Here is a 27,467-nt window from a genome sequence, read left to right on the forward strand (position 1 = left end):
TATGCTGCTAGGAATAAAAACGCGTGTGGAAATTCACGCTATCCGCGGTATCCTGGATACCGGGAAGTTATCAGAAAAATTCTTTAGATACCGGGAAATCGAAAAAATCGGGAAAAATATGTGGCGAAAAATCAAATTTACGATTTTAGATACCGGGAAATTTGACTCGGTTACCGGGAAGAAAACAAAATTTCCACACGCGAATAAAAACAACAGACTTTTCGCGTAACTGAATGACAGTGCAACTGATGTACAAGACGTTTTTAACATTTAGTACAACGGGTCGCTCGTAGATACTATCACAACCGCAAACCAATGAACCGATTCAATCAAATGTTATTATTGAGGACAGATCCGATAGAAAGAGTGATGGTGATGCTGTTGAAAATCGAACCTACAAATTGGCAACTCACAAATTCAATGCGACTCCTCGGTCAACACTATAGGACTACTGATCGTCACTTTGCAAAAGGGATAGAAAATTGCCTCGATCAAGTCTATGACTCGATAAAGCAACAGTCAGCTGCAAATATTGTCTTCCCTTGTTACTAACTTTTAGAAGAAAGATGGGACAGCTTTTAGATGAACTGTGACTAAATTTTGTAGCATGAGTCGGTAGATGGTTTATGGTTTCATTCTTCAATTTTAGCACCTTGGTATTATTGAGCATCCGTTTACACCTTCTTCACTTCAAATCAAATGATTTAATAAAAAAAGGATTTTCACTTTCTTTATTCATCCCATCTGTTGCCGACGACAAAAAACAAAAAAATTATAAATTAACAGCCCACAACGGCTTACAATCATGTTATTTAAATGCTCAGTTTCTTCGCAATCGGCTTAGACTGTTCATCGTCAGGTGTGTCCGGTTTTTTCCGTTTGATCAAGTGAGAAATGTCTGTTGGCTTAGGTTTCGATGATTCACCGGCCGACGTCGACGCCGATGCCGCCGAAGAGCTTGATTGACCAGCATCAGTGTCACCATTCAAAAATTTCGCCAGCAACAATTTCACGTCTTCAGTTGACTGTGAATCGAAATGAAAAATCGTAAAAAAAACTGTTTCTCTTCGGAGATCAAACGACTGTTACCTGTTGCTTCATCTCTTCAATTTCGGTGATTTTCGCTAGAATTTCTTCCTTCATCTCTTCCAGTTCAGCGATATTAGCAACGTCTTTGTCGGATTTTTCGTCTTTGCTTTTGGCTGTTTCCATTCGACAGTCGAGTATATCACATGCCTTTTTGAACGCTGCAATGGATTCGTCAAATGACTGATTCATGTAGTAACTTAAGCCGATCTTGTATTGAATCAGTGACAGCATTCGAAGATCATCATCTGGCAATTTCATACGGATGTCTTCCGATTTTTCTGTGAAAATAGGAAAAAAAAAATTTGTTTAATTCCTTCCGGTAAAGTAATTTCTCTATACGACTCACTGTAGTCCATCACGGCAGTATCAAAATGGCTATTTTCAAACGAAATTTCAGCCAATTCAAAATAGGCTTCCGCTAAATTCGATAACGCAGGCGCCCCTTGACGAACGAAAATTTTTACAGCTAACTCCAACACTTCCCACGCCAATTGTAAATTAGCAGCTGGAGAGTCACTATCGGCATCATCATCTTCCTGATTGTCCTCAGCCACGGATGATGTTCCCGGTTGTGGTTCAGAAGATGATGATGCACCATTGGTGCCGTTGCCATTCGTAATACTTTTTCCTGCGGTTCCATTATCAGCCTGATTTGGCTTGTCAGTCTCTTGATCATCCTCTTCATCGTCATCATCATCGTCGTCGTTACCTTCTCCTTCAACATCTTTCTGTTCCTCATCATCATCCTTCTGTTCTTCTTCATCATCCGGCACATCAACAATTTTATTTTCACCCTGTTGGGCCACGGCAATCAATGACTTTGCGTACATTAAGTATGGCAGACCCAATTCGTCGGCCAAATGACCATGAACAATTTCGAACATTTCACATGCTTTGCTCAAGTCCTCAAGAGCGTCGGAATAGGATTTGACCAAATAGCTACGACTGCCAGTTGCATACAACTCTTTAGCAAGAGTAACCTTATCGTCAATCGATTGAACGTCCTCGCTTTTATCGGCCATGATTTTGTCGTTGGATGCTTACGTTCTGAGTCTGAAACAACGGAGATTATTATTTTTGTAAGATCGGACTAACATTCATAACAATGCGTAATGCGTAATGTGCGAATTCTGTAGGTTTATCTGAGAATCGCGTGGAACGTGGGACTGACTCCAACTAAAAGACAATTGTGAAACACACATTTGTAAGTTAAGGAAACAGACAAGAGAATCGAACCAATTTCGTTGTGAGTGTACACGTACACCGAAACATAAAGAAATAATTTGCATTTTTAGTCACTCAATTTGGATTGCTTCTGAATCAAACTTTCGAAGAGATTTTAAGTGACTATTAAAAGTAACTTGGTGATAGTAATATCAGTAATCGTAATCAATTTTACACATTAATAGTCTCATCAGCACACTTACACCCTCCGTTTTCTACAGTGGCTGACTTTCAATTTTGTGCACTATTTTGATTCAGCTGTTCGTCCAGCTGGTCCATGTAAACAAAGTAAGTTAATTTTATTATCAGGAGTAGATAAAAATGGCAACAGTGGTTTGTTTATTATCGTCAACAATACAACTAAAGAGAGTCTCATATGAGTCTAATGTATCACTAACATCGTGCGAACATTTGTTTTAATCCGAATTTGGTACATTAATTATATGTATAATGCAAATCTTTAAATTATTTAGAAATTAAAATCATTTTAGACCTAGAGTATAGTCTAATTAAAATAATTTAGATGCTGAGACGTTGCATAGAAAAATCTACGAGATGGTGAATTCCAAAATTCAAAAATTTTCTGTTTCAATGCCTAATTCAGTGTTTTAAAACTTTTGACCACCACGAGTTGTTTAATCATCGGAATTCAAAGGAAAAGTAAGAACCAATGAGAAGTTCGATGATATGAATGTTATGGACATAAAGAGACTAGAAGTTCGATTCAAATAAAAGGATTTAATGTTATTCATATAACACTTTATGAAGTTCAATAAATTAGAAAATGGGCTGTCCACTCAAAATATGTTTTCCGTGCGAAATACGTTATCAATGCATGTTTTCCATGCGAAACCTGCTTTCTATACGAAACACGCTTTCCATACGAAACATACTTTCCATTCGAAATATGCTTTCAACAAACCACTGTTGCCATTTTTATCCAACTACTGATTATAAAATTACCTGAGTTTGTTTGTTTACATGGACCAGCTGGGCAAACAGCTGAATCAAAATAGTGCACAAAATTGAAAGTCTGCTACTGTAGTGAATGATAATTCGATTATCACTCAATATTTGTTACAGTTGTGATCAAAAGTCGGTCTGTTCTATCTGTCAAAGTGACGTTTTAAACGTCAAACCAAAATTTGTATGCTAAATAGTTACGAAGTAGCTTATTTTCCCTGAATTCTATCAGTCAAATAGACTTGAAAAATAAACGATTTTGTGATTATTTGGATAAACATTTTTGGTTTGACGTTTAAAATGTTACTTTGACAGATCGAATAGACCGACTTTTGATCCCAACTTTCACATTAATTGATTGAGGGAATTTTGTAATGAACATGCCTAATATATCGGTTTATAGGTGTTGTAGACATTAGAAAATGCCTAGAAACCGCCTGCCAAGACATACATACGTGCATATTTTTCTTCATGTAGGCGTTGAAAACCCGAGAAATTTTCATAAACTCCCCCGTATTTAAACATAATTTCCATCAGCGGATAAATAGAGTAAAACATCGCGTGTGTGATGTAATTTCCTTGTTACGAATATTTGTATTTTTAGGGGCTCACTATAGTATTTGGTAGTCCTTGCCCTACAACAAAAACATATAAAAGAAAGCTACTGCGGAGATAATTTTGTCTTGTTTAGATACAATTGAAGAACAGCTGAATTGAGCCAAAAAAAAAAGTTCCATTCCATAGTGAATATGACCTTTGTCTTTTCGCTTCAAACTTCCAAAAACTTTGTCAAAATATAAATTTTATAAGCTTCGAAAAACTCGCAAAATCAACCAAAAGTTACAATAAAAACACTTTATTTTGACTGGTTAAAATTACGGCGCTAGATAGACATTTAAAAATCTACAACAACAACAAAATAGTTAATTGACGAATCGACGAATGGCTTCAACTTTGCAGTAGTGAAATATTCAGCCAAAAATATTTCTAAAAATCGTATCCACTCTAATGCAAGTCCATGGAACTTTTCCTTAATCAGTCTAATCTGAAAAACCCAACCATATTCTATACTAAAGTTAACATTATGCACACACAGGTGAGTGAAGAAAAACAATGAATTGCATTCATACACAAAAAAAACCCTGACCTACAGTCGATGTGAGTGTTTTCGATAGATAAGCAAATATGTTTACAATCACGACACCCTATGTATTATTTGACGCCAAATAGAAAATTTTCGTTAAACATTTTGTCATTGTTGCATAAACTATCATTCGAAACGATTGCTATAGAACAGTTTTTTTTTCTCTTTACCGTCGTCGCATTAGAGACAAGATTAGTCACGGTTTTCATAGCGACCGGCTTTGTATTGATAGACAGCGCATCAATGGTGCGCATAATGTGATTTTTGCTGATGTATGTATAGATAGATACGTAAACGATTGTTTTCTTCTCAAAATTCACTTGGAAAAATACACAAATTCTCAGTCCGTCCTCATATACAATAACGACAAGTCGCGACGATATACAGAAATAGTTACATCCAAGGAAAATTTTTATTTCTTCTCTTGTCTATTTATTAAGATAAAAATTGCGATGTTGATCTGATTGAAACAAAATATAAGCAAAAGTTGTGGTGCTGCAAGACAAACGAAAAAAAAAAAAAAAAATTATCGCAATCGTTCAGCAAGATCATTTTGCTGTAACATTTAACATCGCGTGTGTAGTGTAATTGAAGTAATTCGCATGTAATTTCCTTGTTACGAATATTTGTGCGTACGAAACCTTTGTCTACACTCAACCATCACTATCGAGCTTGATTCAACGGTACGTATAAAATGCGAACGTTGGGCCATTAAGATAATAACAAAACGATGAGATCTCATGAATTTACTTTTATCGTATTTTAAGTGATTTCTTTAACTGCTCCACCTGTAACCCGCATGCTTAATTTTTTTTTTTGTATAATCGATAGACACTATAACATGTACTAGCATGAACTCTATGGTTTGTTTTTATGTATACAAAATCAACGAAAGTGTGACAAAAACATGAAAAGGTTTTCAATCTCAACATATATACCGAAAGAGGGTATAGAATTCGGCATGCTTAAACAGAATGAATCCAGCTTCCAGCACGAGCATCCGACACACGGTCATGAAGATGTATCGGTATGTAAATGAAGTGAAAGATATTGCATTTCTTAGTGGATTTCGGTTAGTTTTAGTGGTAAATTTACGTGTTGTGTGCTGAGCTGATGGATAAGAGGAGTACACGTTATAGTAAATAGATGTATTGGGTCAAGGTCAAGGTTAAATGTATTTGCGCGAAGTTGAACTTTTCGTTTATGTTTATGTCGTATACAGAGCAAATATATAAAAGTCTGTCAATAAAATTAAACTTAAGTTCTCCTTCTCTATTTACCGTCTGCGTATGCTAGAAATTTTTATTTGAAAATGGTTTGTGAGCTGTTAGATATATTTTTGTGATGTGCACCACGAACGCTAAATAAAGACGGTTGACTAATTGCGGTTTATTTAAACTCATCAATATTAGTCAGAGCACGGTATCAAAATAGTTGTTAGCCTTTGACATCGATTGACATTTTTCTTTATAGAAAATCGTTTCAGATAAAAGCCATTCATTCACACTAAGCTCTGACAAGTTATTTTCAAATTTGGTAGACGTTCTTTCCAGAAATTGTGGGAATTTTTATTTCATGATTGATAAGGTTTTGGTGATTTCCGTAGCACAGGCAAGTTCGTATGACGACATGCTGTAAATAAAGCTCTACGATAGTATAGCACCGTTAAAATAGCAACTGCATGGAACAATGTTCGTAAGATATTTTTTTCGTAATATTACATTGTTAAGACCGAGGGGGGGGGGATTGGAAATTATTTGGAAAACTAGAAAATTATTTCATCAGAAAATCATCAAAATCGACGAAAATCTAAGGACCATCCAAGAAATTCCTCGAAATCGAAGAAAATATTCCGAATCCAAAAAAATCCACACAAAACTTGACTTTGACTTGACTTGACTTTCGCAATAACAAGCTTGCCCCTGTGGGCTCACCCATGAGATTATTTGAACGTGAGGACTTTGACTTGAATGACAAAAAAATCCACACAAAGCTTTTAACAAAATCCCAGGGGCTGATATTTGTTGATTCCGTTGACAACGGATTTTCGAAAAGACAATCTTCTGAGGATTTTTCTATAGTTTTTAGAAGATTTTCAATTTTCAAGGATTTTCGTTCGTAAAATTTCGAAGGATTTCCTTTTGACTGACAAAAGATTTTCTACGAATATTTGTCCCCTCGATAAAATCCCTGAAAAATACTTGAAAACCTCAAAATCAAACAAAGTTCTCAGAAAATGTAAAAAAAATCTTGGAAATACAAAAAAATCCTCAAAACTCAAAAGAAAATCCTTCAAAATCGTTTAAAAACCTCAGAGGATTTTTATTTTTGAAAATCCTTTGTCAACGAAATTTATGAATTTACGATTTCCTTTCGGTTAAGAATACCATTTCTTCTGCAGAATTCGTTAGACACACACGTCTTAAGCGATAATTTTTATTAATTCTCTCTCACTCTGTCTAAATTCAACAAACACCCCAGATTTCCGTCATCCTACACACCGTATGAATAAAACATCGAAAATATATCTACCGTCGTTTCACTGTAGACTTATTTGATTTGATAAATTCGGAAATCAGAAAGAAAAACATCTTCCGCTATAAATCAAAACTAAATTTTGCTCACGTTTGTTCATTCAATCGCAACATTTTCATCGAGTTTTTGTTATTTTGTGACAAAAGGCAGTGTGTTGTTCGCTCGAAATTTTATTGTTTAAATTCACTTCCGAGAACAAGTATTTGTTTATTTGTTTATTTTTAAAATGACGTACATCACAACGTGATATATGCAACAATTGAACTGCACTTGCTATTTTTATAGTCACCCTCACTCACTATTTGCACAGTCATTCAGAGAATATTCCACAAGAAATATGTGCACGAAAAACGTGAAAGGCATAATCGAAAATTCCTTTATAGTAAACTGCTGTTGAATACGAAGGCTCGTGAATGCTATCATCAATCGAGCCGAATGACCAGTCAACTTTTTTTTTACTTTATATTAAATAGAAAACTTGTATACCATCACCCTATATGTATGTTCCCATGACAATAAACACACCTCATAAACGTTCGTTCAGGGTGTCTAATGAAATTCTTCGATAAACATTTCTAGTATCATCGTCGCTTCTGTATGGAATATAATCATTGGAACGATAAATTTAATAGTCGAAATTTTTGTCTTTATTTTCATAAAGCCACCACAAAGACCATCAATTTCACTAATTTAATTGAACGCAAAAATTTGCGAATGATGGAAGGATATCAGAAACTTTGGTAAATATATATCAAACGAAGTGCATGCTTTGAAGGGAAAGATTTCGGTTTTGTGTGATTTGTCGATTTACATTGGTAGTATATGTCAAATGGTATCGCGTGAAATGTGAATGATGAACTAGAATTGGCCAATCGTCAAACATAATTTCATGAAGATTTTATTACATGAAAATATTAATCAATAATAATTACGACGACATGATAAACGCGTTGGACGAACCGAATCTGTAAAAAAAATCTCATAATTTCGCTGGTTAAAAGGGAAGCTAATAATTTCTCATTTAAAAGTTTTTGCAGCACTTATACCATAATTGCCAATTCTCAGCAGCGTAATTATGAAAGTTTCTCGGAAATTTATGTAACGAGATAAATATGAGGTTCATTGCTATAGTAACGTTCAACTTCTGGCAGGATGGACATTTTAAACTTAATTAAATTTTATCGGGAAAGTTAGCATTGACAATGAAAATGAACGGTTCTGCCTGATGACCGTGGCTGTAAAAATATGATGCGATAGTGTAGTAATTTAGTTGGTAGAATATTTACTAGAAATTGCAGCTTTAAACCGCTATTGTGTGACGTTATGCATGCTAGTTGAGAATTTTAAAAAATATAACAGTCCGGGAAGAGTTATTTGGTTACTTGGTTATTTGTTGAAATTGGTTGAGTTTTCCCAATTAATTGGGGCAGCAAATGTCAACCAATTTTCTGCACTATGCGGTCAGTATAATGTCGTATCCTGTTAATTCTATTCAATTTTAATCGGCTAATCAAAAACTCTTGTAAAATCGTCAGCGCACTCTAACCACGCCACGTGCGGAATAAAAAACCAAACAAAAAAAAATTTACCAAATTATTCCTTTCACTTTCCAGCACAGACGATCCACCCACACCGCACCGGCCGACAATGAAATCACGAGACACAGACTTATGACTCATAAAATCATCATCCGGTGGACGTGTCAAGGTGAAAACTCGGTGTGTTAACGAACAAGACTATCAATCGTTGAGCAAGAATCAAACGACGACACGGACGTGGCCGGTTATTCATCGTAATACACATCAATACGAATATGAAGCTTTATACAAAATAGACTCGACCAGCGAGTTGAACGCTTGTGATTCGGATCAGAGCCTGAATAGTTCAACAATCTATTCGGGACTGACAATGAATGCGCAAACGGAAACACCGAACCGGGCGTGTTGTATGGCTCCGCCGCCGGTAATTTTTTTGTTTGTTACTTTATTGGTAACTACCGGTACAACGGCTTTACTTTGCGGTGCCATTATGTCGGATCATTGGGAGAATGTAACGTGGGATAAAACAATTTTAGAAAAACTTACACATAATAACACGACAAATGCGTTAGAATGGCAATTGAATGGACGGGTTGCGATTGTAACTGTTCAACGTGAGTTGCATGTGATTCAGATAATATCTTTCCCACTGTGGGACGGATAACAGAAATTTATATATTTCAGAGGGCGGACGTAGGGACAATTTATTTTTAGTACCCATGCATGGTGGTATTTGGACACTGTGCATCGATATAACCGATTCAGATATGCGATTTTTGGGACGATCGGGATTTCCCAATACACGAAAGTGTGTCAACTACTTGGCTGACGAAGTAGTGTTGAGCGGTGACGATTTATATCGGAACACAGGATTTCCGTCAAATAACCATCCAAGAATTCGTAATAATTTAATTGACCAAAAAGAGTTGAAGGGAAATTGATTGAATGAAATTTCAGGTATGCAAAATTTGTCGATATCATGTTCTCTGGTTTGTATGATAATACTCGGTAGTGCCGCTTTAGTAGGAGCTTTTGGTGTTTGTCAACGGCAAATCAGTGCAATTTTAGTTACTGGAGTTATGTACCTATTAGCAGGTACGTCGCCATTCAACAATTTACTTATCCGATTTTGATAGGGTGTAAACCTGCCAAATACGAGCGAACAAACAAAAGAAAACACAACATCGGGCTCGTGTTACAGCAGGTGCACGTATTCGGTAGTTTTACCCTATTTTCCCTTCTTTTCCTTTAATTTCTTTCTGTCTAACCAATTCCAATTTTTCATTTTATAAATCCAGCTTTGTTCGGCCTGTTCACGCTCATGATCATTTACGTGAAGCGTCAACAAGAAATGCCCGACAATGACTTTGACGGGACCATCGAAGGATTGATTGCACCGAAAAGCGTATCGCATCTGGCGAAAAGTCTCTTCGAAGCTCGGATATTTTCGAAATCGTGGAGTCTCAGTTTGGGATGGTGCGGCGTATTAATGTGCTCAATCACGTCGGGTATGTGGATTTTGCTATCCAAAATTATGCGATACAATTCGTATTCGTCAACGTAAATCAAGGTGAAAATTGCATTTAATTATGATGGAATAATCAGAGCGAGAAGTGATGGGTGGGAATGAAGATTTTTGTAAAATTTATTTTTCTAAAACTGAAGTAAAAGCTTGAACATACATTTTATTGAAAGGGGTAGCACAAGCCCATGTGGAGAATCGATTGCTTTTTCTTTGATCGAATGAATGGTTTTTGTATCTTTATCAAGCACACAATTTTGTCTTTCTAAGTTAAGAGAGTTGCTTAAGAAAACAGCAATTATTAGAATAAATACACCGCTTTTGCGGTAGTGGACACTCTTCATTGTGGTAATATGTATAAAAACAAAAATTTTCTAATAAATTTCGCCACAAATTCTCTTGAAGTATTCCAAATGTAACATCATCATGAGAAGTGCACAAATAAAACCAAATGAAAATACCGTCTCAAATCAGTTGGAGAGAGAAAGAAGCTGTTCTTCATATATGAACCGATGACCACTTATAATTTGCACTGTGGAGCACATCGCGTAAAGACTTCAGTGATCATCATTTTAAAAAGATTTTCTATTGAAATATTCACGGTGACATCACATCCCGTTTATCAAATCGAAAAAGACGGAACAAATAGCCAAATTGGAGAGTAATTACATAGATAGTCCAGAGCCGGACGATTGTAAAAAATCATTATTTTTGTTAACTTTTTTTTAACGCCAAAGTTAGTTACTTAGGTTGGAGAAAAAGGAGAAGGAGTAGGCTCGGGAGAAGGAGTAATGTTTCTATTATCTTAGAATATTGCTATTGTAATCGTTCCTTTAATGTAAAATCTAACAGAAAAACATCAGCTAAATGTTTACAGCTTCACACCGAAGATACGGTACGGAACCGTAAAACTATGTTTACTTCGAATCTGAATATTTTTGAGTCAACAGGCACTGCAACAACAAAATATATTCGGCCTGAATCGGTGAGACATCCAAATTTTTACAGCTTAAAAATAAGGATCGCAATGGACGGAATTTGTAAGAAACTTATTCCGAAAAAAAAGCGGAAAATTTACGTCACAGTTTGTGACAGTGCTTGTGAATCATTGTTTTGGCTTATGCAGACAAATTTGCATCAGCTGGTACACTCATACAAACAAAATTGCTCATGCGTCTTACTGCGGTTTCACCTTTACCACACGATTCGTGTAACTAATTCACCTGTATGAAGATGTACAAAGCACTTTTGTTTGTATGAGTGGATAAACTGAATAACAGCTGATGAAAATTCATGTCTATATTTTACTGACGTCGACTGTAATATACCATTTGATATCCCACCACCGTACCAGGGCCTATTTTTGAGAATTTGATTCCTAAAAATTCCTAAAATTCTTTAAATTCCTGAAAAATTCCTTAAATTCCTAAAAATTCCAAAAATTCCAAAATCACATTCTCAAAAATAGGCCCTGCCGTACACAAATATTGAAAAAATTTATCTCTGTGCATTTTAACAACTTACTTACTTCAACGAAGTTTTGATGTGTGGTACTTTAAATAGATTTATTAAATCAGCAAATCAGTTGTACAAATGAAAGAACAATGCATCCGCAGAAGCGGAATTTATTTTCCTCTTTAGCTGATCTTCAAAACTTCAATTCGTTTAACCGGTCTATTTATAAAGGCAAGGAAATAAAATCGTAAGATTATGAGACTATGAAATAGATAACGAAATATTTAATGAATGGCCTTTCTATTTCACTCGGAGGTTGATTAAACAATTTTTTTTTTTGATTACTAAGAGAGACTTAGAGAGAACTTATTTTTCTTCAAATTTTCATTTTATTTCATTCGTTGAAAGTTCTTTCGTTTAAGTCTTTGTTTGTTAAGTAGATAATTAGTTAGAATAAAGTCTAGAAATAAAAATAAAATTAGATAAGTAAATGTGCTGCCTACATAATAACTGTGCTTGTCGAACTCTAAACGTTCGATAATATTTCCTCCAAGGGCTCAAGTTTAACCGAAAAATCTGACTGATGCTGAATTTTTGAACAGAAATAATCTGTATTAAGCGGAACAGTTGAGACGGTCGTCTCATCTGTTCTGTCGACAGTAGAAGCCTTTTGATTTCAATTTATAGAGAAAATGTATAACTATATGTCATTGAAGGTGATCAATGTATAAAATAGCGAGCATAGTTAACAAAATTGTAGGGCTAAAGCAAAATGGAGAACCTTTTAGCAAAAAGGTGCTTTGAAAAGCAAAAGAAAAACATATTAATTAAGATAAACAATAAACTATTATATATGTAACGCTTGCCTTATTATAAATGAAAAATATTAAAGAAAGAAAAAGCTGAATTGAAATTGACGCCAATTGATTTTCCTTTGTAATGTAAATTATGCGTCATAGAGAAATGCTATGACATTTCGACATTTCATAGATATTTACCAGAGTGAAGTTATTACCGGAAAGAATGAAGTACTGAAAAAAAACTTGTGACGCCAGCTGTTCCGGCTATACAATCACACTGCGTGCTCTTACGACTTCAGCGCTAGTGCATGTCACTATTAAGTCCATAGAACGACGTTTGAGCAATGTTTATGTATAAGTGGACCAGCCGGTAAACAAGCTTAGGCCAACTTAGACATTTCAGCCTCAAGGATTCATCTACTTTAAAAACAAATAATTTTACACAAAAATGTCAAGGAAAGTTTTCGGACCAATTTACACCTTTCGTAAACCAACTTTCTCTTAACCTGAGTCGAAAAACGGTCAGTGGTGAGTAAACAGAACTGGAGCTGCTATAACGCAAAACCGATTCGCTCAAGAAAGAAGTCTTGCGAATTACAGTTTTAATGCAATTTCAACTCAATACAAACAACACACACTCTACGGATAACAGCGGCAGAGTCGAAATTTTGCTTGATTTTTGCAAGTGGTTCCAGGTGGTTCCCGTGGTCCAATCGAGATGTATGGAAGGTGCCCCTTATTTTTGATAATGAACAAAAACTTCAAATTTAGCTGATATAATTTTGGGTCATTTTGACTCTGCCGCTATTATCCGTAGAGTGTGTGCTGTTCGTATTGAGGCTATCTAGTATGGACCTCTTGCTGAATAACAACAACAATCAAATCTTATGTCATACTCAAGTCCAGTCAATTCTTATTCCATAATATCTGGAGACACCGTCCCGCTGATATCAAAACTCACTAATTCACTTACTTACAATTCCGGCAAATTTTATGTGGAAATCAGTATGACTCGACGACTCCTCAGAGGTAAGGCCCAAAACACACGATCAATTTTGTGTTGATGGGATCGACAATTATGCTGCGTTTTCACTGTTTAGCATGTATTGAATATCTGATCAGGCAGGATCGGTTCATTTTTGAAAAGTCAAATAAGTGACCTAAATGAACTTAAATGAACAGTGACATAAATTGAATTAGTTTTATTCGAAAACCATAAAGCTACCAGATAATTCCGGTTCCTAGTCAAATCAAGAGGTCTTGCCTGGCTTATTTTACTCTGCAGCATTGACAATTGACGATCCCATCAACGGAAAATTGCTCGTGTGATTTCGGCCTTACGGTTTTACAAAAATTTCATATGTTTAACACTGCAAAATCATTTGAGCGGTACAATTTGGCGGTCCTACCGGCTTCACATTCAATAATAAAGCGAAATCAATGTAATGCAATGTATTACATAGTTACTATGTTGGAATACATTTTTGCGACTGTTGCAGACGATTATCATCATCTGTTATCGACAACGAAATGAAACAATGAGCCGGTATAGTCTCGCTTATATACCAAGACAAGACATATGTTAAATCAAATGAAGAGAAAGATTTCAGTTCACTCTGTTAGAAATTAACTCAGGTCAAATCAAATACTTGGATTTCATAAGTAGTATCCTCAATGTGATTGAGTTATCTCCTTTTGATAGCTAGCAATAAATTATAGAATCTATTGTCCTACAGCAGTTCACAATCGCGTCCCTATCGTTAGTGAATTTTCGATTTATTAACTATCGTCTTCCGTTCGAATGCACATCAGTTTCCAGTACAATATTACAACATTCGTAAGTAAGATGCTCATCAACTTTCACTTTCACACAATGCAACTAACAAACTTTCCGACAAAAACAATAAAAAGTTCAGTCTTAACCTCAATCACCGTGTTAAACGGAATTCCTTCCTCGACTAATTGTTCTACCACTCAATTGAAAATCCATAATTTTAAAACGGGACTTACATTAATTCCTTTTGTTTCGGCTTCGAAATTAAAACGAACGAATGGAAATATGCTGCAACTTTTCACTTGGAAACAAACAACTCACGAAACCGTGTAACCGCGTAAATTCTTTTTTATGTGCAATATTGATGGTGGAGATGTATAAATGTATTGATGACACGATCTTCTTAGAATCGGTATGACTGCGTGGAATGAAACTTGTGATCCATATAGTCTGTTCAAGTAATTTTTCTCAATTGCAGGAAAAAAGAGCATATTGCTCTACTGTCAGATGAAAGAACGACATAACATTAAACAGCCTCGATGAAGCGGGTGGCAGAGACGGAAATTTGCGACATGAGAAAATGCGACAAAGTGATTCTGTCGTAAAATTTGGAATTTTTTTAGCGCAACATTTTTGAATGTGTTTATGAGAACACTGGACTAAACAGCCTCGATGAAGCGGGTAACAGTGGCAGAGACAGAAATATGCGACATGAGAAAATGCGACAAAGTGGATCTGTCGTAAAATTTGGATTTTTTTAGCGCAACATTTTTGAATGTTAATTTTCAAGAATTCGATTTGAATTGATTGAACACAAGAAATAATAAATATTTTCATAATTAATGCTCGCAACAGGTCAAACCTGGCCTGAAACAAGAAAGTCTAATTAAAATCATGTTGGGTTGAGGCTTTTAATTGATTGATCACAGGAATTTAATCAGAGAAAATCTCTTCACATAAACTGAATCAGAAAAAATCTCAGATCTAGAATCTAGACCGACGGGATCATATGAAATGAATCAGGTCGTTGGAGTGCTTTCCTAGGTTCATATCTCAACGTAACAATTTCTTTGATCTATTCACTTAAAACCAATTTTAATGTTTATGAGAACGAGAACATTGGCCATGGAATTTTTCGTTTTTGAAAACATTGAACACCGATTTTATTATTTATGAGAACACTGTCACTGGTGGCACATTATTAATCAATTATTAATATAATAAAATCATAATTTTGCACACTTTTTCACACACAAAACGAAAAATCATCACAATCAACCACATCAAAACAAAAAAATCTAATTTAGAATTTTCACAACTGTCACTTTTTCGTTGAACCACTTTGTCGCAATATGACGCAACGACAAAACGACTCTGCCACTGTTACCCGCTTCATCGAGGCTGTTTACACTGGACACGGATTTTAAATTTTTGGAGAACACTACACACGAATTTTACTACATAGTATGTAAGCTTATTGTTGATAATAAAATCACAAATTTTCATACGTTTGTACGAAAGAAAACGAAAAATCATCACAATCAACCACATCAAAACAAAAAATCTAATTTAGAATTTTCTCAACTGTCACTTTTTCGTTGAACCACTTTGTCGCAAAATGACACAACGACAAAACGACTCTACCAATGTTACCCGCTTCATCGCGGCTGTTTACATAACATTGTACAAGGTTTTTCCTTTTTGTCCTGTGATAAATAAAGTTGAATTGAATTTATCTAGAGCAGCCAGAAATACAGCTGAATTTTTTATAAAAATAATTTTTGACCGTTAAAAATTTGAATTGTGTATGAAAATTCAAATTTTTTTCGGTGTTATGTTGGATTTCCATACAATCCTGTCTGTCAAAATTATTTTTTTTTTTTTAAATTCAGCTGTACTTAGGAAACAATAACAATTTGAGTGGTAGTCCTTTTGTTTCATGATCGAAATTTGTGTAAGAAAGTTCGACGAAGAATATAAGTCGCGCAGACGGGTATCGGATAATCTGGCACACGGTGCCAAAAGGTGAAGTCGCACACGCAAGTTTATTGCTGCAAATGCTTTTTAGCCATGTCATCGACTTAATGACTTCTTTTACAAAAATTTTGGTATCGAAAAATCGTGTGCGAGTTCACCTTTTACGTAGTTGAAAAATGCGTTCTTTTAAAACCGTGTGCCAAATTACCCCACGCCGCAGACGCGCTCTACAGTTCAATAATCGAAACAAACCCCTTTTCTACTACATTTTCTGTTTCTGCGGAGCTAATGTCAACTAATGTCATTCAAATCAACTCCAAAACAAAAGAGGTTAAACAAACACATAACTTTACACAGAATAAAATCTATTGAAACAACCCCTAGTGCTTGAGAACCATTTAAAAAAAATGACAGACGACCCTTCCGATTTCCTAATTCAGTCAGCGGCATTACTAGCCAAAGACTTGCTAAATGAAAATAAATTATTGACCATCACTGCACCATCAATATTCGCGAAAGACGCAGACTCGGACGATGATCTGGACCTATTCTTTTACTCTCAATTAATGAAAAAACGAAAAGTTAGTGATCAAAGCCCATCACGTACCGGATTCAGTTCAAAGCATGGAATTAGATCACTGGCTAAGAGGCGTCCGACTGCTGGCAATGTCAGTCGAACAGCTCAAGGAGCGCCAAAGAAACATTTGTTTCTGAAATTCCTGCAAGAATGCGAGGACAACACTTTCGAAAATCAATACAAAATTTCGAGGTCGACGTTTAAGGTAGATTTGGTTGAACTGTTTACTGCATTGATTCTAACAATTGAAATTCTATTTTCAGTCACTCGTACGTCTGCTAACACCGAACATTGAACTGCAAAACAAAAAGGAATCGATCCCCCTTTCAACAACCAGCTTAATTTTAATCGCACTGTGGCTGCTAACGTCACAGGAATCCATAAAGAGTACAGCCGATAGATTCAACGTATCCGAACACTTGTGTCGTCTAGCATTCAATCGACTACGCGACACAATAAAGCTGAACAAGGGATTTTTCATCAGCTGGCCGAACAAAGAGCGTGCAAAGAAAATCACTGAAGAATTCAACGAATACCTGGTGTACGACAATAAGCTACCGAACATCTGTGGCGTCATTGGCTGTGTAGAGATTCCGATTCCATCGCCGATGGACCGAAGTTCTAAAACGGGCAAAGTTGTTAAATTACAGTGCGTTTGCGATGCAAAAGGAGAATTCCTCGATTCATTTGTGGCCGATGAGACGCAGGTTGCCGTATCGAATGTTTCCGTATTTAACGAAAGTATTAAATCGAGAATCGAAAGCGATGAACTGTACATAGCGCCCAATTGCCATTTGATTGGCGACAAAAGTTATCCGATCAAACGGTATCTCATGGTGCCGTTCAAGGAGTTCCGAAAGACGCACGAACAGAACGAATTCAACATGCACCTGGAATTGTCGCGTAAAATCATAGATATTGCCATTAAGCGATTGTTTGAACGCTTTACCTGCTTGAAGAATCTGGAAATTCGAGAGGCAACTGATTACATCGAACTTTGCTGTGCGATGCATAACTTTTGCATACAGCAAAATGATTCGTTTTATTTGGACATTGGAGAGGATGATACGACGGTTGTTAGTTCGACGAATACTTGCCATGATTTTACCATTGATCAAAGGGCGCTGGACAAGAGAAATGCAATTGTGGCGAAATTCTCGAAATAAATGTTTGCTGACCCGTCGCTGGCGTCTTGATTTCGTCACAAAAATATCCGATGACCGAAGTTGGTTTATCCTTAGCTCAGGAGTTGTTCCCGAATGTCCAATAAACTTCGAAAACAAAATATGTTGAAGAGTCCACGAACCGTTCTTTCATTGACTAGTAACAACCCTGGACCGATTCAACGCATCCAAAGGATTGTGTAGGGAGGATGATTACTCCTTTACCTTCAAAGTTATCTCAAATTCTAAACAAAGTGGTGAACATCGACTTCCTCCTTTATTTACAGAATTTACTCTACTGGTCGAACCGGTCAATATTCTCGGATTTCCGGTTCACCTTTAACACAAACATCTTCCTGGAATATATGATACTGTTCCACCGTTGAATCCACCCAGCTGTCCATCCGATCATCGGCATATTCTTCAACCATTTCGACATCTTGAGCGATAACCCATTTGTCGAGTAGACTGTTGGCTAGTACATCTTGATACGAAGCCAGCTCTTCTATGCTCATTTCCCAGTCTTGTTTCTGTGGTGTACCAGACTCAGCTTTAGAATTGTCGATGTCGGTGTGCACATTGGCACGTAGATAGGAAGCCATAGCTTGAAAGTTAGTGACATTGGTAACCGCCATCCCTAATCGATTTTCACTTTTTCCCCGACTACGCAACTCATTGTCCCAATTGACCATTTTGCTGATTCTGGGCTCCTGATTTTCCGATCTGATGCTTCCACTAACATGATCGATGTCTTGCTGGAAAATGTCGCCACTAGTGTTTTTGGTCAGCAGCGAAAATTTGTTCAATTTGATCGGCTTCAGTTTGACTGCGGTGTTTGATTGTCGCAGTTGATACTGAACTAAAGAATTTGGATCTAAAAATTTGCCAACCGATCTAGCGTATTTATATGCATCATGAATGCTGACAGGGCAATACGGTAGATGCGTTGATATTGTCCCACCATCAGACACTGTCGTCGTATCGAATAGTTTCACATCGCCCGACTTAATACCGGCAATCACAATCATTTCGCCCACATTCTCATTCTTGCTGATGTCCATGAAAATTGGTGACGTTTTCAACTGATGGATCCACGTTAACTTGGGCTCAATGTCATTCCTTGCATGTCTGATATCGAAAGCATGCAACTTGTGTGTGGTGGCAATAAAGGTATTGCAGCCATTGTTCGATTGTTCCATACATGTGAGGTCCTCACAATATCCCAAGAAACTGGTCAAATCATGATGCATCACCGGTTCAAGGGACTGTCGTATATCATAGACCTCAACGATTTTTCGACTGGCACAAATGAACTGATTCGAGTCGATGAAACGAACACTGCTCCAGTTGTCGATCGTCATTCGATCGGTAAAAATTTTAGTTTTACTGATTGGTCTCCCGTCAATCAAATTAAATAGTTGAAGGTGCTGCTGGGCATCGACTAAAATTAATTTCATTGCTTCATCGACAGCGCTGGTCACCAACGGTATTTCGGAATGGATTTTCTGTCGTTTCAGGGTGTCCGAACGTAAATGCGCTATGGTCAGTTGGTGTTTCTGGCGCACGGTGAAGTAGGGTTCGTTGACAACGGATTTTATTTCGTAGATCGTGTTGCCTTTGTTTAATGATCTAGTGTTGTTGTCGTAGGTAGTAGTAGGAATTATGTCGCAGTTGCTGGTCAATTTAGAGATTTCTGTGAAAGAAGGAAAGGAATCGATGGCATTCACATCATCTTATGCATTTAGAGCCGACTGTTACTCACTCAGATTTTGCAATTCGTTGCCTTCCGAATGAACTAAGAATTCCTGACCATCTACATCAACAATATCCATACTGCCCCCCGTGAAATACCAATCGTACGTCCCATTGAAGTATTTATCAGGATCAGTTTCCAGAGTTTCTGCGAATTTCTTGACCATCTTCGTATTAATGTTGTCCTTTGGGATTTGTTTCATTTCCTCTTCGACTAAAAACGGATGTTTGTAATGAGCACAATGAAAGCAGAACGTTTGTCGAAACACTTCGCTTTACTGTACTTACTTTTCGACTTGTTCTTCTGATAACACTGTTTAATCGATTGAACATTTCGAATGAACAGTTTTTTGCGCCTGGCCAATTCCAAGCAATGATCAACCTTCGGGTCAGCCAAGGCTCCATCGACAACGGGGGTAGGATACGTCGACTGCCATATGGACGGTTTAAGAATATTTTCGACGTTAGGTGCCTGAGAGGAGCTATTCAATCCACAGAAAGCACTATGAGGGCATGTCGTGTCACCATAAAAGGGCTCCGTAAATTTAATAGTCGGAAATACGGCCTAAAGAACCAAAATAGTGAATAGAACGAAAATAAAGTTAGCGCCGTTTGGTAACTTACATCATATTGTCTTCGTTGGCTTGACGGTCGCTTGCGATACTGTGGCTGCAATTAAAAAAAAAATATTTCTTTTAGTTCGCTGAAGACGAGCTACGAGACGAAAATTACCTTTGATTGAGCAGAGCTTCGTACAGTTTTATCAATAGTATCGGACATCTTTCAGCTTCGTTGAACTTGGCTTGATAGAACACACGTTTTGTCTCACGTCTCTCATTTAAGAAAAAGGCAAAACTCAAAACAGTAAAAAATTGCGTAGAGATTATCAAAACAGTTAAAATGTTCAAAATATTTACAAAACTGACAGTCTTGACAGTTGCACATTCTCAGCTCTCATCAGATGATGGTTGTTTTCATATCATACTAGATTGAATGGATTGAATAGTAACGAAATTCTATGAATAATGAAATGTAGGCGGCACTGTCGGCACTGTCGAAGCGGGACAATATTCACTGTTTTCAAAAATGTTAATTGACGCGATATTGATACAATATGACATGTTTTTTGTTGACAGTTTTCAGTATAAAACTTCACGAAACGACCGTGTTCAGCTTAGGTGTCGCTTTGGTAGTTTTAAGTATAACTAGTACTACCTGACCTGCTCTATCCCCCTATAGATTGAATTTAGTAGCGGTTCGTAATCAACGGCACTGAATTTCAGTTGGTAAATATCCATGAAATTTCATAGAAGTGAAATAGAGCGCAGTCATCAGTAATTTTAAGACGAAATGTACGAGAAATGTTATAGAATTCTACAAAATTCTATGACATTTGGGCTATAGGTTCAGAACAGCGTTTCCCTAAACAAGTTTACTTCGTTTATTTTATCGCAACAGGTCCCAGGTCAACTTGACTGGAGATTTAACATTGAATACGGGCACTACTGTTGTAGCAGGTAACACAACGGGAATCCCCTTGCAGTGTTGACTACAAATCATTGCAAATTCCTTCTATTGCCTGGGGTGATTGAGTTGATATTTCATATAACCTAAATTTTACCATTTCAAAGCCAAATATTAATAATTGTACCTTAGACTAACCATTCATGAATTGTACAAGTCCACAGTAGGGTCCAAAACGTCTCCAAAGCTTCCCTCATGTAAAAAAAAAAAACGAAAAATCGACCTAGGAAAATTTATTCTTACAGTGATAAAATAAGTTCGTGTGTCGATCTATAGCAACAGAGCTGGTTTTGTATCAGCTGGTGTCTATTTTCATTGTTAGAACAATCGGAATTTATCGTCTATTACCCGTCAAACACACTCACACGCATATAAAGACAAGGCTGTATACTTTGAGGAGGTCACACAGACCGCCATTTTATTAGATACGCGGGAACACACCACTTCCGATGATTTTACATGTAAAAAAATTCACCACATCATCAAGACTAGAGTATACAGCCTTGTATAAAGAGAGCAACAAGATAAAAGTAAACAATCGTTACAACGTTCACCAGCTGATACAACACCAGCTGTTGCTGGATCGGCACACAGAAATTATTTAATCACTGTATGTTATTCTTACTCGTGATACTGCCATCTGCAAAAACCACTAAAAACATTTCCTCGATAGGTCTAATAAAAAATTTTCAAGCTCACCGTGTATAGTACCCTAACCTATGCTTTCGATCTTACAGTCGTTTTTAACCTATTGGGTTAACGTACCATGAGTGGTAGGGAAGAGCAAAAGCTCTGTTTGTTGTTTTAAATTTTTAGCTCCTTATTTATATGCATTTCAGATGCGGATATTTTCAGTGATTCCAAACGTCCTGTTAAACGACGCAACGATTGATCTGCACGGTCCAACATTTCGATACGCGTGATCGTATGTGCGCAGCATTGAAGCAGACGACGTTATTTACATAACCAAAGCACTGTCTAGCACCGAAGCTGACTTTGACGTCACTCAAATAGAGGACTGAACCGATCAAAGTTGGCTATTCTTTTTCATACAATGGTTATCAAAAAATGTTTAAAAGTAGTCAACAGGTGTGTTTTTGGCCTTCTAATTGAGTGATGTCAAAGTCAGCTTCGGTGCTTGACAGTGCTTTGACATAACTCAAAGTTAATGAAGTGGAAAGAGGATTTTGTTTTAACTCATTGCAGTGTGCCAGGGCGCTTATGGATTTTATGACCTTATTTTAAAGAATGGACTTTTGAAGTTAAAACAAAATAAAGTCTTCTGATAACTTCTTCAGTTAAAGTAAATGTTCAAACAAATGATCAATATACGAGGGGTAACCGACTCGGGAAATTGACTACACACCCTCAAAGGAATTGCCGGAGTATCCGGTAAATAATTGGAATTGATGGAATTGACCGGAATTGATCGGAATTGATCGGAATTGGCAGGAATTGATCGGAATTGATCGGAATTGATAGGAATTGACTGGAAATATGTGGAATTGTAAGGAATTGAAAGTAAATGAGAGTAAATGCTGATAAGTGTGATTATCGGAAAGAAGGACCAGCGAATTCAAAACCACATTATTTCCTTTTTGTTTTAATTTTAAAAGCTCCCGCACAATAAATAACAGTGTACAGTGTTGATCAGTTCCATTTTAGAACAGGTCCAACGTCCTTTTATGTTCAAAATATGCACACTGAAGGATTCTTCTTCGGACGATTCTTGTTAGTCAGATACAGAAGAGTTTGAGCCGCAACAAACAAGTGAATATTCGTCGATGGAATGTTAGGCTGGGGCATTGCCTTTGCGAAATGCTCCAGTTTCAAACCAAATTTACAAAAAAAATGCATCAGCGACAATATCATCTATTCCATCAACTTTTCAAAAGCCTAAAATCTTACGATGTCGATCACTTGAGCGAAACAAAAAATTGAGTGCTTTTGCCTTTGCTGACGTGTGCTGAACAAATCCATTTCCTGTCGAGGTACGAACAACGTTTTGTGCATCGGACAACTGAAATAGACAAAACACAGCAACTTTCTTGAAAACATACACACTTCACATTCACCATAAACCATAAATCGTAAAGAAATGAAGTTTTTTTCATGCACTGGGCATAAATTACGGAATTTTTCTCGTAACTTAGGCCCTCAGCATGAAACGTTGTATACGCATCTGTTGTGGACGGTTTATTTTAGGCACTTTCGCTTGTCGCCCTCACTTCGTTCGCGCTACAATCCGCGAAATTGCCTAAAATATACCGTCCACAACATATTTATACGTAAATAACTATTCCTGCACGATATATAGTTCGGGAAAAACTGACATTTCTTAATGAAAAATCATGGCAAAATATGTCGTATTTCAGTTGTCGGCACAAAAGTTTTTTGTCATTTCCTGACTTGGTACGAAAAATACTATTTATCTAAAATAAACAATGATCTGCGATGTGAAATCATTTTAAACAAAACTGCAGTCAATTGGACGGTTCAATCTAAATTGAAATTGAAAAATCTCTTCTAAAAGTACAGTGAACGACATCTCAAATGTCTCACTGTCAAATTTTTCTGAGAATTTTATTGTGTCATTGCGGTCATTGCAAATTCACAATGACATTCTCTGAAAAAAATGACAGTGAGACATTTGAGATGTCGTTCACTGTATGAGTAAAAATTAAAGATTCTAACAAAATGAGTCACAAATGTCGGACAACATAGTTGTTCCAAATTTTTTCTTGATATAGTCTGACGATTCTTTTTCCAAAATGCTTAAGGGTTTAACTTTGACTTTAAGTTTATATCTATTTGAAAATATCGAGCAATTATTTCGAAAATTCGTGGAATTGAAGGAATTGATTGGAATTATAGGAATCGAAGGGCGAATCCGGCAAGTAGTGGTGTTAATCCGTTAATGAAAGAAATGAAAGGAATTAAGAGCAATTAAAAGGAATTGACAGGAAGTACCTTTAGAAATTGAAAGGAAATTGAAAGGGAATTGAAAGGGAATTGAAAGGGAATTGAAAGGAATTGAACGGAATTGAACGGAATTGAAAGGAATTGAAGGAAATAGAGCGAATCCGGCAATTAGACGAGTTGGACCGGTAATTGAGGTAATTAAACGGAATTGACAGGAATTAGAAATTGATTTGCCACCATTTTGGCCAGTCGGTTACCCCTCGTCAATATATTGGTGAAACGCACTTCAAGCATGAGTGGTACTCTAAATAAAGTGCTGAAACTGGAAAGTGTATCAAACAAATTTTGGCACTGTAAATTTTTTTTTCATGTAAAGTAGTACTTTCTTTGACAGCTGTCACTCGAAGCACTTTTACTTGAAGTGCGTTGATTGGTGATATATAATACTTGCCGTGTGTGAAAGGTTGAAAAGCTCAATACCATCCACAGTTAGTATTCGTAGGTCTTTCAGATCTCTTCGATGGACGATCGAACAATGCACTCAAACAGACGTTTTTTCTAAAGCAGAAACATTAACTGAAAACAAAAATGCCTCCTCTATCCGTTTAGTCATTATATTAAGAAAATACTTAACGTACACAACGTATTTAAGTACAGAACTCATTTCGGTTTGATTTTTTCTAAGAAAAAATGGTAAAACCGAACCATTATTCGTCTATCTGCTCAACTGACGATCCAAAAGGTTTGAATGTGGCAGAAGGTAGAATGGCCTTAAATTGTCGACTCATCAACTTCGGATCAGCTCGGAAGAGCACGAATCCCTCGCCTTCATCACACACCTCGAACGAACTGTTATTCCGTTGATACTGTGAGTCTGCATGCAGATTTTCACGCGTGAAGAAATTGCATATTTCGTCTTTGGTGAAAAATCCCGGGTTCGCCGCTACGCATTTGTTCAACAATTCGGCATTCATGTTTTCGAAATTGATCAACTGTTCCGCACCCTCTAAGCAGCTACGAACTTTGTCCCACTTGATGCCGGCGGACCCGCTCGATTCGTTGGTTCTCATCTTTGCCCAGTGAATGAGCATGTGAAACAGATCGAATTCAAATCGACCATGGTCCGGTTTGTGATCCGAGGTCAACAGTTTCTCCAGCAACAATTTAATTAAATCAATCGAATCGATTTGCACGAAGCAATCCACTTTTGTAAAGTTTTCGTAGAAATTGTTGCACACAAACTGAAGCAATTTACTTTTGATCGTCTCGAATGCACTGTACTGAAAGAGCTGATTTATGGTAGCTAGAACATTGCCATAAGTTTTATGAGATTTGATGAAATGCTCGCATCGGTCCTCCAGAAATGACAGATTATATTTGTGTGCTGCATAAAGAATTTCTATCACATTATCATGGCTCAAGTCGACGTGATTCGTGTAAATGTAGCTGAGCAGCAGGCGAAATATGTCCATAGAGATATCCTCAATGTACACAATATCGCGGTTGGCATTCGCGAATCCGTACAACATTATATCAAATACATCGCTGCGAGCGGCCAGAATGAGTCGGTGTGCGGCCACATATTCATTGTCGATGCAAAATGTGACGTCCGAGATTCTTATAAATACTTACAGCTTCCTGATCTACAGGCAGTTCGATCCGATATTTCGATAGTTCGATCCAAAATAATTCACAAGAATTCGTTATTTATCAACGCTTTGTTTGACGGCTCAGCATCACCAATATTACCAAATGAATGCTGGTGCTAAAACATTGGTATGATTTCATGTCAAATATGCAATCTAAGCAATTTTGAGGAATAGACATTCAAAGCCGCCCATCTTAATTTGACCTGTAGGAGCAAGACTGATGAAAAAGTTGCAGAAAGTATTTTTGATACAAAAATATAAACTCATATATGCACTGATTGTTAACCGGCCTATGAGTTGGAATTTATTAGGAAAATTTAAAAATTGTCGAAATGGCATACAAAACTCGTGCTCAATGTCATTAAGGGAAGAAAAAAAGTTAAATCGAATCAATCATTCGCCGAGTGCACGAATTCAACTTTCGCTTTGCACGATTTCGTGAACTAACTTAACAGGGACCATTTACCCCTATCACGCAAGAGACTGTCACGATAGTCTTATTGACACCCAATCCCGCTACCACTTATTGTTTTCAGGAGATTGTAAATATTCATATTTTTATAGAACAATTTACCTCGTCTTACTTAACTTACAATCAGTAAGCTACTTACGACACCATTTATATACCAACATTATGTAAATTTATAGGCATAGCTTGAATGAAAGGTTTAGTAAATAAAAAGTTCTGACTCGGCGCCTCTGTAGAAATACCAGTGCGGCATACAGGATTTATGCGGCTCAAGTTTTTTTTTCATCGTCGATATGCTTCGTATGTGTATGTATAACCAGTCCGATAAGCGGTATGTGTTAGAAAAAAAAAATTAGAAAAGACACAGAATTTAACCGAATACAATTGCTCTGTACTAATAATGTTAAATACACCGCCAAAAACCTTATTATTCCCTTGACTGAAAGTCAGGATCTTATGAGAGAAAATCACTTGATAGTGACATGTCTGTAACGCAATGATTTTTCAAAAATGTTCTAAATTGGTAAAAACGTTAAATAATAAGCAATACGTCCATAAAAATTGTATTGTTACCACGATAGTGGCCTCACAGTCGTGCGTTTTGCCTTCGTTTAGCTTTCCGTTAACTGTCAGCTGGAAAACGGACGACTATGAATTCAACTTAACGTGAGTAATTCTCAACCGATTTTCAAAAGTTTGGTTTTAATCGACGAATAAAGAAAATATTTTTGAATATTCGCCATTTAATTCTGAAATGCTTAATAAGGTTTAGGCTGACCTGGTGGGTTTGACGTTTTTCTGACTTTTTGTCGAAGAAGAAGCTAATCTGAACTTAACCCACAGGTCAACCTGATATTTCGGGTCGGGCTCACGTTGATATCTAGTCGACCTGAACTGAAAAATCAGATTCGAAACAAAACGACCCTTTCCGATCCTTATTCGCCTTATTCTTTTTACAGTATAAAACCCAATTTTTCAAAGCTAATTGCTACCATTGTCGACTGTCGATTACAGATGTGCATTGAATACAGAAAGAAAAAAATTCAATGCGTACTATTTGGATAAACTATTAAAGATAAACCAACAGATATTACTAAGTATTATAGCTCTCAAAATGGAACCAAAGAAACGAAAATTGTTAAACAACACTTAAGAATGACGTCACATCGGTCATCATGTTTCAAGAGATGTTGATTCGTGAATTTATTCTTGTGTTCATATATGTAACGAGCCGAGATAAGCCAATAATTCTGTTAAACCACTTTTCTTAGTCACATTTAGATACAATTTGTGTCTTATCAAAGTAAATGTGTTCAGCATATATGTATGTATATACTATTATTGGTAAACACAAATTGAATAAACTAATTTAGTTTGAGTACCAATTTAA

The 27,467-nt window shown here is 36.6% G+C and overlaps 4 protein-coding genes and 1 long non-coding RNA gene across 9 annotated transcripts; 3 read left to right on the forward strand and 2 right to left on the reverse strand.

Annotated features, from left to right (window-relative positions):
• Positions 1-710: 710 nt before the first annotated feature.
• LOC119066933 (protein NASP homolog) lies at positions 711-14,436 on the reverse strand. The gene is made up of 4 exons (XM_037169650.1): positions 14,281-14,436; positions 1,436-2,142; positions 1,090-1,367; positions 711-1,025 (listed from the first exon to the last, which is right to left on the reverse strand). Exons 2-4 carry the CDS (start codon positions 2,109-2,111, stop codon positions 813-815), a joined length of 1,167 nt encoding a protein of 388 aa, XP_037025545.1. The 5' UTR covers positions 2,112-2,142; positions 14,281-14,436; the 3' UTR covers positions 711-812.
• LOC119066913 (putative nuclease HARBI1) lies at positions 3,333-17,777 on the forward strand. Of its 2 annotated transcripts, XM_037169625.1 has the most exons (4): positions 3,333-3,344; positions 16,350-16,803; positions 16,862-16,935; positions 17,035-17,777. In XM_037169625.1, exons 2-4 carry the CDS (start codon positions 16,429-16,431, stop codon positions 17,762-17,764), a joined length of 1,179 nt encoding a protein of 392 aa, XP_037025520.1. In that variant the 5' UTR covers positions 3,333-3,344; positions 16,350-16,428; the 3' UTR covers positions 17,765-17,777. The 2 variants fall into 2 exon arrangements, with proteins under 2 accessions (XP_037025520.1, XP_037025511.1); XM_037169616.1 differs by having other exon boundaries at positions 16,862-17,777.
• LOC119067125 lies at positions 4,747-10,374 on the forward strand. Of its 4 annotated transcripts, XM_037169922.1 has the most exons (6): positions 4,749-5,103; positions 5,252-5,447; positions 8,569-9,107; positions 9,178-9,393; positions 9,451-9,588; positions 9,792-10,373. In XM_037169922.1, exons 3-6 carry the CDS (start codon positions 8,864-8,866, stop codon positions 10,055-10,057), a joined length of 864 nt encoding a protein of 287 aa, XP_037025817.1. In that variant the 5' UTR covers positions 4,749-5,103; positions 5,252-5,447; positions 8,569-8,863; the 3' UTR covers positions 10,058-10,373. The 4 variants fall into 4 exon arrangements, with proteins under 4 accessions (XP_037025827.1, XP_037025817.1, XP_037025799.1 ...); XM_037169932.1 differs by lacking the exon at positions 5,252-5,447 and having other exon boundaries at positions 4,747-5,103; positions 8,574-9,107; positions 9,792-10,374; XM_037169904.1 differs by lacking the exon at positions 5,252-5,447.
• LOC119067346 lies at positions 15,225-25,626 on the forward strand. Its single transcript, XR_005085923.1, has 3 exons — positions 15,225-15,234; positions 19,766-19,772; positions 25,594-25,626. It is a non-coding gene; the product is annotated as an uncharacterized LOC119067346 (long non-coding RNA).
• LOC119066606 lies at positions 18,022-20,437 on the reverse strand. Its single transcript, XM_037169171.1, has 5 exons — positions 20,246-20,437; positions 20,138-20,182; positions 19,802-20,078; positions 19,524-19,727; positions 18,022-19,454 (listed from the first exon to the last, which is right to left on the reverse strand). The coding sequence occupies exons 1-5, from the start codon at positions 20,291-20,293 to the stop codon at positions 18,073-18,075; spliced, it is 1,956 nt and encodes a 651-aa protein (XP_037025066.1). The 5' UTR covers positions 20,294-20,437; the 3' UTR covers positions 18,022-18,072.
• Positions 25,627-27,467: the final 1,841 nt, after the last annotated feature.

The sequence above is a fragment of the Bradysia coprophila genome, chromosome II (assembly GCF_014529535.1).
Source record: "Bradysia coprophila strain Holo2 chromosome II, BU_Bcop_v1, whole genome shotgun sequence".
Lineage (NCBI taxonomy): Eukaryota > Metazoa > Arthropoda > Insecta > Diptera > Sciaridae > Bradysia > Bradysia coprophila.